Raw genomic sequence first — 13,908 nt, 5'->3', positions numbered from 1 at the left:
TGCGCGCTCATGCATGCTCGATTATGATATTTTATGTGTATCACAGAACATTAATTAAAATATCTTCACAATATATCCTTTAGCTAGAAAAGTTGTTGCAAAACAGTGTTGCAAATCCGCCCATTATATCTTTTTAAAATTTTTCAATATATTTTAGACTGTGGTATACTGTAATAATGATAATGGGTAAATGTGCAGTATTGTTTTGCAACATCTCTTGAGCTAAAGTATATATCATAAAGATATTTTAATTAATGTTCTGTGATACACATAAAATATAATAATTGAGCAGGCATATAGTTTTACGTGAGCGGGCATATAGTTTTAAACATTATAGCTGATATACTGTTTGAATATTCGCACCATTGGCCGTTGAGCGATTTATTCCGATAGGTGGCCGATAGGTGGTGACGTCATCACTAGTGACATGATTTTTTTCATCAATTTTCGATAAAAAAAAATGCAATAGCAGAGAGAAAACTGAGAGCGGCCAGGCCGGCGTTTTACTTGTTGCCCTTTTACGAGACTGCTTTCAACGCCCCTCGCACCCATTTTCAAAGTTGGAACTATTTCGCACACTCATTTTCTCGTACTGTCGATAATGTCTCCACTTGGTGCGTGTCCGTGCTACGCCTAGGGTTACCAACCGTCCGGTTTTGACCCGGACTGTCAGGTTTTTAGCAGTCCGGTGTCCGGTTGATAAGTCAAACCGGACACCGGACGTTTCTAAAATTGTTTGAAAAGCAATATTGTAAGAGAGAGGTGATAGAAAGAAGAAAGAGAAAGAGAGGGAGGGAGAGAGAGGAGGGGAGAAAGAGAAAGTTTCTTACTTGAAATTTTGTATTTAATATAGTTTTATGTTTACTGTTTCTATCCGGTTAGATTTTGTCCCAAAAACGAAATGTCCGGTAATTTAGATATTTGGATTTGGCAACCCTAGATACGCCCATTTTCTGACGTTGTCGATAAAGTCTGTATTTGGTGCGTGTCCGTGCTACGCCCATAATTTTCGTATTGAGAAACACGGGCATCGAGTTCATTTATGCGTGATCTTTTCTCTTTGGCCCATATTCTGAATCCTCTTTTATCGATAAAACTGCTCCTAAAAGCGGCCTGTAGCCAATCAGAAGGCTTATATGCCACTTTTAGAGGCACTTTTATCGATAAAAGAGGATTCAGAATATGGGCCTTTATATATTTTTGTGAAAACATTAACACTTGTACACACGCTTATAAAACACATTACTCCCAGTCGTATAAATTATATATAATAATAATAAAAAAAATAATATATTTTTATTATTATTATTATATATAATTTATGCGATATAATTATTATTAAATATAATTATAATAAATTCGCATAGATGAAATAAAATGACACAACAGAGAATGAAACGATATATATATATATATACATATAAGTATACGCAAGAGTTAAGCGAGTGAGCAAGCGAGAAGGTAATAAGAGCGAGCGAGATAGGAACGAGCGACGAGGACTCGAGAATCGAGTATTCCTTGCACACTATTCCTCTCACTCGTTTCCATTATTGTCTCGCTCGCTCCTATTATTGTCTCGCTCACTCCTATCATTGTCTCGCTCGTTCCTGTTATTGTTTTGCTCGCTCTTACGTAGTCGTCTTGTATATTCTCATCTCGCTTGCTATCAAACCTGTCACTGGCAAGCGTGACAAACTGTAACAAATAAATAAATAAATAAATAAATAAATAAATAAATATATATATATATATATATATATATATATATATATACACGTATATAGAGCTTCTATACTTCTATACATCGTATTCAATTATGATTTTTATTTAAAAAAAAATTAAAATAATTTATTTCACCGCACAATATAGACCATTTCATATTGATTGTATTGATCATATTTATTTATTTTTGAAAGTAATTTTAGTGGAATAATGAGAATTTTGCGATTAAAATAACATCATACACGATGTAAATCGGATAAATTTAGCTAAATATATGTATAATTAAAATTTTTATTATCAGACTAATTAAAAATTATCCGATTTACGTCGTGTTTGATGTCATTTTAATCGCAAAAATCTCATTAATTCATTAAAATTACTTTCAAATTGATAAAATAAGAAATAAAAGTTTTAGTTTTTATTTTATAAGATGTTTAAATCCCCGATTTCATTCTCGAGTCCGCTTATCTTTACGAGCTGTCTAGCATGACGGTCAAGTCTGACAAAGAAAGCGAGATCGCGAGTGAAGAGCGAGCGAGATGACCTATCATCAAAGAGTTCCGAAGACTCTCGCAATCGGCTTCCTCGCTTTTTCTATCCATTCGCAATTCATGGGGATTTAAACATCTTATAAAATAAAAACTAAAACTTTTATTTCTTATTTTATCGATTTGAAAGTAATTTTAATGAATTAATGAGATTTTTGCGATTAAAATGACATCAAACACGACGTAAATCGGATAATTTTTAATTAGTCTGATAACAAAAATTTTAATTATACATATATTTAACTAAATTTATCCGATTTATATCGTGTATGATGTTATTTTAATCGCAAAATTCTCATTATTCCACTAAAATTACTTTCAAAAATAAATAAATATGATCAATACAATCAATATCAAATGGTCTATATTGTGCAGTGAAATAAATTATTTTAATTTTTTTTTAAATAAAAGTCATAATTGAATACGATGTATAGAAGCTCTATATACGTGTATATATATATATATATATATATATATATATATATATATATATATATATATTTATTTATTTATTTATTTATTTATTTGTTACAGTTTGTCACGCTTGCCAGTGACAGGTTTGATAGCAAGCGAGATGAGAATATACAAGACGACTACGTAAGAGCGAGCAAAACAATAACAGGAACGAGCGAGACAATGATAGGAGTGAGCGAGACAATAATAGGAGCGAGACAATAATGGAAACGAGTGAGAGAAATAGTGTGCAAGGAATACTCGATTCTCGAGTCCTCGTCGCTCGTTCCTATCTCGCTCGCTCTTATTACCTTCTCGCTTGCTCACTCGCTTAACTCTTGCGTATACTTATATGTATATATATATATATATATATATCGTTTCATTCTCTGTTGTGTCATTTTATTTCATCTATGCGAATTTATTATAATTATATTTAATAATAATTATATCGCATAAATTATATATAATAATAATAATAAAAATATATTATTTTTTTTATTATTATTATATATAATTTATACGACTGGAAGTAATGTGTTTTATAAGCGTGTGTACAAGTGTTAATGTATTCACAAAAATATATAAAGAGAAAAGATCACGCATAAATGAACTCGATGCCCGTGTTTCTCAATACGAAAATTATGGGCGTAGCATGGACACGCACCAAATACAGACTTTATCGACAACGTCAGAAAATGGGCGTAGCACGGACACGCACCAAGTGGAGACATTATCGACAGTACGAGAAAATGAGTGTGCGAAATAGTTCCAACTTTAAAAATGGGTGTGAGGGGCGTTGAAAATGTATTATAAAATATTAATAGCACAAATGGAGCGATTGAATATTTCGATAAAGAAATCGAGGAGCAATTATTCTACCAAAAAGTCAATAGGAAAAGTTGATTATTTTCTTACAGATATAGTTTTAAACAATAGAGTTGATATATTATGTTTGAATGTTCGCTCCATTAGCCGTTGAGCCATGTATTCCGATAAATGGCCGATAGGTGACGACGTCGTCACTAATGAAATGATTTATTTGTTGCAATAATTATTAATTATAACGATGGAGCAATGTAAAGCAATTAAGGAGCAATTGTTTTATGTTGGATATAATTGTTGAAACTATTAAAATATTTAATTCCGTTAGGTGGCCGATAGGTAACGACGTCATCACTAGTGAAATGATTAATTTGTTAATTTTCGATTAAAAAATGCAATAATTATTAATTATAACGATGGAGCAATGCAAAGCAATTAAGGAGCAATCGTTTTATATTGGATATAATTGTTGAAAATTATTAAAATATTTAATTCTTTAGGTGGCCGATAGGTGGCGACGTCGTCACTAGTGAAATGATTAATTTGTTAATTTTCGATTAAAAAATGCAATAATTATTCATTATAACGATGGAGCAATGCAAAGCAATTAAGGAGCCATCGTTTTATATTCGATATAATTGCCGAAAACAATTAAAACATTTTTTTCCGATAAGTGGCCGACAGGTGGCGTCGTCGTCATTTGTGAAATGATTTATTTATTAATTTTTGATAAAATCATGCAATAATCGTTAAACTAATGATGGAGCAATAGGGAGCAATTAGGGAGCAATCGTTTTATACCGGATATAATTGTCGAAAACCATTAGAAATATGTTTTTCAGTAAAAATGGTCAATTTTACGTTTTTTACAAATATTAAAAAAACTATTAATTTTAGAAGGGGAGCAATTGTAGATTCGGACGGAGCAATTAAGGAGCAATCGTTTGAGCTATAGTTTATTAAAAAATATGCACTTCCAGCGCTAACTTATTTCCGGTAAACTCTCGTTCTATTTATCTTAGTAAGTAACAGATGGCGCTGACGTCTTTGTTTCGCGTCGCCATTGTGCCTGATTATCTGCGTAGGTTATTTCGTATGTGAACATATTATTTGAATTTGACCGTTTATAGTAGTTAATATCTTGGAGACGCAAATTTTTCCCGTTAGATGCGAGTATAGTGTAATTGGAACACTTGCAAATCATGACGACTACATCGGATGTACAGCAACCCGATTATGGAAAGTATCAGCAAATGCAGGTTAGAAATCACTCTTCTTATTTACATGTAAATTAAATATAATAATATACTAATATACACACTCAATATAATAATACACACACAATGTCAACAAAAATAAAGAAATAAAACAACTTTTCGCAACGTATTGTTTAATATAAATTTCACTTTTCTATATCCCCAGAGGTATAATTAATTGTACCAAGAGATAAGCGAATAGAACGAATAGAAAGTTTTCCTTTCGATCGATTAACCGGTAGAAATGAATCTTTGACTGTATTGCTAAGTGGTGATACATCTATTTAGTTATGATATGATATTTATAGTTTTTAGAGTCAAAATAAGATTAATTTTTCTTGGAAAAAAAGATTGCTCTTTTATCTATCTCGATATGTTTCATTTGATGTTTTACTATATTTGAAAATATATATATATATATGTTACAAATATATACTTCAAAATTTAACAATTAGATCATTTTTAAACTTAATATAATTGTATTGTATCGTATAAATTGTAGAGATTGGAATTGACACGAGAAGAGATAATGGCCTGGCAAACATGCATGAGAAACTCTAGTGTCTTTATGCCAGGACTTCTTGGTGCAGCCATCGGATACGGAGCATTTAGAATAACTCCGTTTCACGCTCGAGCGAAATATGCCGCTATAGTTGGCGGTCTGTTTGGTTTGATAACGGGCAGAATAGCTGTTTCTCAGATGTGCCTATCAAAAATAGTGTCTTCAAACGGTTCTATTAAGGATAGATTACTAGAAGCGGGCTATTACGGAGATAATAGACCTATGAGGTATTATTTCTAGACAATATAATTAATATTATTAATAATAAAATTATATAATTAATATAATTTGTTTAAGTTTCTATTTCTATGTTTCTTGTCAAAGTGGATCTCTTTGGTCTTTCCTTATAGACAAGGGCAGCAAGGCTTTCAACCATTAGATGTACAATCTGAAATTCGGGGCTCGGAAGAACCATCCACAGAAATAGTATTCAACGATTATCCGTTGATGAGCGCACCTGATACATATTCTAGTTTTAACAATAGCAGTAAGTTTTGTGAAAATTATCGTCAAATCATCTACATTGTTAATGCAACGATAATTATGTAAATTACGTTCAAAGGTGATTTCCAAATCTCCGAGGAGACGGATCTACCTGTACCGAACCTGCAAAAAGACGTCAGTTACGACGAGTTGAGACACAAAAATAGGGACGAGTTCTATAAGAAAAACCAACAATGGTATACTCCTAGAACGCCAGAAAGACCCCCGTTAGCGAACGAGACAAATCAACGGACTGCCACGAGCTCCCGCAGCAGCACTCCATCGATGCAGGAGAAAACTAAATACGGTGACGTGTGGGGTTAAAGTTACATCGCTAGAATTTGTAATTTTTTTTCACCGTATATGAATATTATGTGTATATATGTAGATTACATTTCGAATTGTGTGAATAAGATTAGGAAAAGTTATTATAAAAGTTAGTATAAAAATTTAAAAATATATAAATAAAATAAAAGATATGAATCACATTCGTAATAATAGGTATCGATATAACAATCGGATGTCAGGCGACAATTTCAAGACTCGCATTCTTACTATCTAAGATCTAAGTAATACGTGTTGAATGATTCACGAGCTAGATGGAAATATGAGACGTAACTCGTGCATCGCTGCTTGTAATTGAGTCACAATCGCGAGATAGTGTGAGATAGCAGCAAGAGACGACTGTGAGCCGGCTAATTGATAGATGACGACAGTCCGTAAATGCGCGTAAACGCAATTCGCGCGAGGCGGCTGCTCACAAAGCGACGCAATGTGTAATGTAATGCTATGTAATATCGCGTGCACGCGTTCGCGTCTTCATCGGGATATGGTGTCATCCCCGCCGCGTCACCTTGACGTACCCAGGATAGAACTGCGTTCACTCCTTTGTCATAAGAGCGGTCGCCGCGCGTTGTTCGTTCTCTATACTTTCCATAAGTTAGCCAATAATTGCCGTTTGGTATTTGTCGTACGACCAATCTTGCACCCTGTCCCCCTATCCGCACGCAATCCGCGAACAGATTTGCAACGACATCGTTACATTTCTCGCGCGTGTTGCTCGCCCTAGTCCCGTTCGTGCTTGGCAATTATCCTTACCGCCCTCTTGTCATTAAGCAACATATTCATCATCGCGGAGAAATTGAAATTACTATCTTGTCTCGTCAAATTGCGATCTTATGCCAGCGGAATTCATACTTTGTTCTTCATCTCCTTCGATTCGCGTAAAATTCCTTGGAATTACAATTGAAAATTATTGAATTGGTTGTTGGATCGATATCGACGCATATTGTAATTAGATAAAAACAGTCGAATCGATAACAATAGTAACCATTATTTGTACGTTTCCCAAGCATATAAAAAAAGATTGTATCAAAGATTGAGTTACAACTTGAAGCAATCTCACGATTAATAATTTCTGTCAAAAAAGTCAGTAGCACAGTGCAATATTAATAGGATCCGGTTGATTTACTTCGGTATCTCGTCTCGATCTTCTCGCAGGAATATCGACGTATCGAGGTATGCGTATATACATACACGCACGCTCGCTTCGCTTCACTTGCCGCGCGTCCGATTGCGAGCGCGGGCCGGCAGCCATTGGCTATCGGACGCGACCAATGAGCGAATACTACTCCCATTCATAAGTCGCGTCGCTTCCGCGGAGCTCAGCGGGGCTAGGGAGGGGGAAGCGCGCCCGCGCGCGCGCGCGTGCAGGGTACTCTGCGTCTCGCGGCTAAATTCTGACCGGTCAGCCGTGCTCGTCATTCGCGCGCGCGCTCGCTCACCGGTAACCGGTTCGGCTCTTAACCCAAACTCGGAGCTTTTTGACCCTAAACTTGACGTTGTATGTATTCTACAATACACGTCACCGCGTTTTATCACGCAAGTCATATGTTTCCCGTTTAGTAAATCACTGTTTTTAAATCGATTTATTCAAATTGCGCTATCAATTATTAATTTAATTTCTTTTTCGCGCGAACGCGCAATTTGTCTCATAATTATTTCTCACTTGTAAACAGCGTATTCTAAGGAAATGGTAGTAGAAAAAGATGGTATTTGAGCGTATTTGTATAATATATTACATTTGTAAGTTTTATCACATTTTTAATTGTCCTTGCAATAATTTCAAATTTGCATAACAAGTTCGCGATTAAAATAGACATTTATGCAATATTAAGTGTTTGCGGTTATGCAGTAGCTAAACGCGATTGTAAACGCCTTTTAGAGAGGAGGAATGAGTATTTCCGAAACTCGTAGCCACTTTTGCGCTCATTATCTCGTTTCTCGCGCTAATTCATTTCCCAGGAAACATCGCTCAAAGAATGTAATTCGCGCTGTGTTTCGTATATTCCGGGGAAATTACGAGGGATTCCTGGTTCCAGGAAGCTCGTTGGAATTTCGAGAGCGATTTACACACATGTGGGTATATAATATATGGTATATAACATACACACACAAACATCTCGTGTGCGCGTCACGATTCACGTGCCTGGTTAAACGATCACGTGTAGAAAGGGGAGTCACGCAGGTGCAGGTCATGTGAAATATTTGCACTTTGTCGTAATTTGCGTAACCCATTGCATATATAATAAATCCAGCGCTGTGCCAGAGTTAAAGCGCCGCGATAGAAAATCGTTTCACAATCTAAAGAGAAAGGGAACCTTTCTGCCTCGTCGCGGATCAAAGGTAGGGGGTGGAGGGAGCAAGGGGGGAGGGAGAAAGAGCGGCGCGGAGATGCATGCTTCTCTCTCTCCGTACATGTGTACGATTCGCGTGAATATATCGGCGCGAGAAAAGAGTCGCATTCGGGACAAATTGAGTCGCGATCAATCAACGCCGCGCATCTCGTTAACTTATGGAAATTTTGTGCCCGTTTCCTACCGTTCTCATAAGTACCCTAATTATACGAATCGTTTTCAAATTCGAAATAATCGATTCGTCAATGTTGTTATATCGTTCGCGAAATTATTGATAAAAATTACACGCATCGCTTTTGGCATCTTAGGTATCTTATAATTTATTATAATAATTTGGATTACGTATCTTATAATTTATTATAATAATTTGGATTACGTATCTTATAATTTATTATAATAATTTGGATTATGTATCTTATAATTTATTATAATAATTTGGATTATGTATCTTATAATTTATTATAATAATTTGGATTATGTATCTTACAATTTATTATAATGTTTTGGATTATGTATCTTATAATTTATTATAATAATTTGGATTATGTATCTTATAATTTATTATAATAATTTGGATTATGTATCTTATAATTTATTATAATAATTTTGAGAAGAAGCAAACGCGCGAGAAATTGGGTACAAGAATCCAAGCTAGCTTGTATCAAATTTTTCATTTAAGTTTCTTCTTTGTTTCATATGATGCGCGATTTCTGTCAATTTTCACTCTACAGCTTTCTTAACCTGTTGGAGAGAAAGTTACGCGATCGAACCTGTTATATATATTTTACTTTTATATCGTGTCACGTGTATTTTATACACGTCATAAAATTCGCGCGTATCGTAAAGTTAATCCGTGCCAACTTCAGACTCGTGTTAGTCACATTCTCGCGGGGGAGGTGAATCTCGCGCGACGCCAGGGGCGAAAATAATTCGCTCCCTTAATTTGCGCGACTCGTTGCGTTGGCTTCATCGATGGGGACACGTCAAGGGGGTGAGAAAGGCGGTGGTAAATGGTGGTGCGCGAGGGATGATTCGCCGGGAGGACTCGACGCGATGGAAGAAAGTAAGCGCGCGGGAGGTGCACGACGTAGGGAAGGGCGGGGAAAGTGGCGAGAAGGGAAAGGGGAGAAGGAACATCGAGAGAAGTGTGCCAAAGTCTCGGAGGAGGGTAGGAGAGTCCGTCGCGATAGCTCACGTCGATAATCGCGCCCGTCGAGACGCGCGGGCGGCGATGCGGTGGGAAGAGGACGCGACGATTCGCCGGACGCGCGTCCGATCGAGACGGCGGAATCGTAGGAGACCAAAGGTAAGCGAGTGGGGGCCGAGAAAACTTACGGGGTAGAGGGAAAAGTGTACTGCACGTATATGAATATGCTCGGCGCGGGACGAGGAGAGAAAAGGAGAGAGAGAGAAAGAGAGAGAGAACAACTGGTGCGCGGGGGAGAGAGAGAGAGGGAGCGAGAGGCGCTCGCTCGGCGTCGGGACGGGGGCGTGCGCTCGATGGCCGCCTAGACCGCTCGAATCGGTCGCGCCCGGGGCGTGAGCCAGGCGCACGAGACCGGGAACGAGCGAGAGAGAGTAAATGGGAGGGAGGAAAAAGGAGAGAGAGAGAGAGGGAGCGCGCAAAAGAGAACGCGACACGCTTGCCGCGGAGGGCTGCGTCTGCGTTCGCCAGGCAGTTACTCTGGAACCGTTGCCTTGACGACACGCATCCACGCATGCGCGTACGCGACATCGACGGTCCGCGACGTCGACGACAGTCCGAGAGTTGCGCGCGCCAGTTTCGTCCGTCACCCTCGGTATCACCGTGCAGTTTCCACCACCACCTCCACCGTCGCCACCACCACCGCCATCGCCCACCACCATCGGTGCCACCACCACCCTCGCCTCGCGAGTCTTCTGCTCTCTTTCTCTCCGTCTCTCTCCCACCCTCTCTCTCTCCGCCCTCGCCTCGTGATCGTACGGACGCGCGCGCGCGCGCGCGTCAACGCGTTAACGGGAGTGCGCGCTGTCACCGTCGAGAAACGTCATTTCGCGGATCCCGTGGCGGCCGACCAGCGATCAGCGGCACTCGATCGCTCGCGTGCGCGCGCGCGCGCTTTTTAACCTCCCCGCGGGAGCGCCTCCTTTTCGCATCTTGCGCGCGACATGTCAACGCTGAAAACGATCCGTACGCGGGATCCGTCGCGAGTGTCATTTAGCCAGCGAGGCCGAAAAAAGTGCTCGACGAGTGACCGTTTGTAAGAGGAGAGGAAAAATTGTCGAGGTCCGAGGCGGCATCGAACGACGATGACAAAACACTGTCCTGGGATAGGGTGATTTAAATACAGTGCGCGGATAGCTTAGGACTCGTCCAATGTTTCCGTTTGGGAATTACGTTGTCGCGAGAACTCGAGGAACACCGTCCATGATTCGTGATTCGGGATTGGGTACTTTTAGTTGCTCGCGTTAGTGCTCTCGGACGATGCTCGGCGACGCCGGGCGACGATGACGAACGATTCGGACTAATTAATCGACGAATTCCGTTTCTCGCGGGACGCAATGTTCGCAGCGACATTCGAGGAGCCCTCGGCAGCCTCCTGGTGCGGGAAAGTGTTTCGCGTACGGAACTCGCTAAAGTCGACGCGCGGGACGTCAGCGCGATTTCGATGTACGTGACTGTCGATATCGCCAAGTCTGGTGGAAGGATAGCAGCGCTACGTTCTTCTACCTCGATTCACCCCGAAGAGAAGCTCTAGAAAATCCCCAAAGAGAGGACATAATCGAAGGTACAGAATCGCTTCTTTCATCAGGACGCTCCAAGATCCTCGCGAATTGGATGGGGACGATCCGAGTCGAAAGATGGTAACGCCGCATCATTCTCCACCTCGCTCCACCTGAAGAGACTCCAGACTCCGGACTCTAGGATTCCTCAGCGAAGCGAGGATAGAATCCCAATCCCACGGCCGTCGGGTATCACGGCGCTCGCGGCGGCGGTCGCAGGTTGGATGGTGCCGCGAGGATTGATCCTCGGCAGGACGACGACACGGGAGCCGGAGCCGGAGCCGGAGCAGCTACGCTTTTACGACTCTCCGTCGCCGCCACCACGGATGGACGCGAGTGTGTGCTGCTTGCCCGCCGGTGCCGCCGCGGCCGCCACGGGGGTGGCCCAGCATCATCACCACCCTCATCCGGCGTCGCTGCCCGGTCTGCCGTCCGCCGTCGGCGTCCAGCCGCCGACGATACAGCCGCCCTACGTCGCCCAGTACGCCGCCGACCAGATAGTGCCCGACCGGGCCCAGCCCGACGGGCCCCTCGCCGTCCTAGCGGGATGCAACGCTCAGGACGGCTGGCAGCAGATCTCGTCGACGCCGCCGGTCACCGCCACCACCACCGCGTACATCGACTACTCGTGGCTGCAGATGCAGGTGAGTGAGTCTCGTCGCGTGTAAATCCCAGCCCGAACCCGGGGCCTTTGAAAGGTGTCTTTCACCTGACGCGTATTTGTCGAGCCGATAGAACCAGGTGCGAAAGCGCGCCCTATCGCTACGAATGAGGTAGCGCATGTGATACGATAATATTTTCGTTCCAATGTACAGGGTGTCTCAGACTTGACGAATCAGCCGTTAATGGTAGATTCCTGAGATCATTTGGAAACGAAAATCTTAATACCAAAATGTTGAGGAAGACGTAGTTTTGGCGCTACAAAAGATTAAAGATTACCAATCGGCGCGTTACGTTCTCCTGCTCAGGGACAAGCGCATCAAGGGGCTCGCGTACAGCGCGATAATATCGATATCGATAGAAGGATCGATATAAAATAAAAAATGGGATTCTGCAGTGAGCGCGATTGTGTCTTCGATGCGACAGTAGTCGGTAGTTTGGACATTTTTATGAAGTCTTCCTCAACATTTTGGTATTGGAATTTTCTCCAAATGATCTCGGGAATTGCTATTAACGGCTGATTCGTTAAGTCTGGGACACCCTGTATACATATACATGATAATATAATAATGGAGACTTTCGCGTAAGAAACCAGATTTTTGTCATCATATGATCCAGGTCGATTTTTAAAAGTGAAGCGACGAGCGTAAAGCGACGTACTCTTCCGCATGAATAAACGTTGCTACTGAATGAATCCTCTTTCATTCTCTCTCGATCGAGTAGCTCGTCCAACGTTACTTTTAGTCGAGGAAATTACAGTCGCCTGTTTATACAAGGACTTTCGTATTCCTGGCAGAAGCCAAGTCTCGTCGATTAAGCGCAACCTGATTGAGTATGCAAGGCGCAGCGCGCAAATGTCGATTTAATTAATCGGTAATTGATCGGTAATCGAGTCTCGCTTATACAATAGACGAGCACGCACGTCGATTTCAGGAGAAAAACCGTTCGTTCGGTTTCCCTCTTTATCACGGTCACATATGTCAATACGATCGCGCACGTGTGTCACCTCGGCCGGTTTTATAAGTTTTTGTCGTAAATCGCGCGCGCGTAACATTATTATAAGCTTCCAACGAGGCGTGTAATAGCCGTCAATTTTTTCGAGATATATCGATTATCGAACAGGTTGCGCTTTGACAAAAACCCGATGGAATTTGGATTCCAATCGAATATTTAATTTCAATCTTCTCGTGTGCATATTTAGGAAAATCATCGCGATTTAAGTGACTCGCTTCATCGAATGATGATCGCTTATGAACGCGATGTCAAATTCATTCGCGCATCGATTACATCATTTACATCGGCGATGTATCTATATATATATATATATATATATATATATATATATATATATATATATATATATATGAGGGGGGAGGGGATAGATAGTGGGTCGAAAAAATGATGGATATATTTACGTTCTTAATCATTCGTCAATCGGCTCGGCTCGACGCGGCTCGACGATAATGTATCAATTCCCGGGAAGCGCTAGATCGTAAAATAATAGAGCGGAGTAATAATACCCATTACTATTATCTCGGTACGAGTGAGTATACTATATATGTGTATTCTCCCCTTATAGACGTGGCGGCGTCTCCGCCACGTAAAGCTACGCTGTTGACAGGGTAAATATCCTTTGATACCGCGCCGTCCGTCTGGCACACGCGTCGTACACCTCTCCTCCTCTGCCTTGCACGGAGGAAGTTATCTATGTGGCACGCGTGTGCGTGCGTGCGTGCGTGCGATCTCTCACGCCACGAACGAGAGCGTGTACTCTTCGCATTACGAAGGCTGTTCGCTTGTCGTTAAGGCTCCAAGATTTTCGTAAAGACCGCTATTTCGTTAATGAATTTGTTGGCTTTATATGCGCGGAGCGGTGTTTCATAATATCGCTGAAAGACTGCGGTTTTTTTTCGCTAAAGGCGATTTATTTCCTTGATGGG

The 13,908-nt window shown here is 40.8% G+C and overlaps 2 protein-coding genes across 3 annotated transcripts in view; both read left to right on the top strand.

Moving 5' to 3' along the window:
• Positions 1-4,599: 4,599 nt before the first annotated feature.
• On the top strand, positions 4,600-6,337 carry LOC145966820 (uncharacterized). The gene is made up of 4 exons (XM_083091201.1): positions 4,600-4,807; positions 5,307-5,593; positions 5,717-5,853; positions 5,929-6,337. The coding sequence occupies exons 1-4, from the start codon at positions 4,751-4,753 to the stop codon at positions 6,171-6,173; spliced, it is 726 nt and encodes a 241-aa protein (XP_082947327.1). The 5' UTR covers positions 4,600-4,750; the 3' UTR covers positions 6,174-6,337.
• A 2,945-nt stretch (positions 6,338-9,282) lies between these two features.
• Positions 9,283-13,908, top strand: part of LOC145967245 (uncharacterized) — a 50,439-nt gene continuing 45,813 nt past the window's right edge. For both annotated transcript variants that reach the window (XM_083091944.1, XM_083091946.1), the window contains exon 1: positions 9,283-11,952. In XM_083091944.1, the coding sequence (XP_082948070.1) occupies positions 11,533-11,952 (420 nt within the window). In that variant the 5' untranslated portion in view covers positions 9,283-11,532. The remainder of the gene's footprint in view (positions 11,953-13,908) is intronic.

The sequence above is a fragment of the Camponotus vicinus genome, unplaced genomic scaffold, assembly GCF_025532165.1.
Source record: "Camponotus vicinus isolate PSW18456_S1 unplaced genomic scaffold, iyCamVici1.0 SCAF_2, whole genome shotgun sequence".
Taxonomy (NCBI): Eukaryota; Metazoa; Arthropoda; class Insecta; order Hymenoptera; family Formicidae; genus Camponotus; species Camponotus vicinus.
This window is presented reverse-complemented; position numbering and strand designations above follow the sequence as displayed.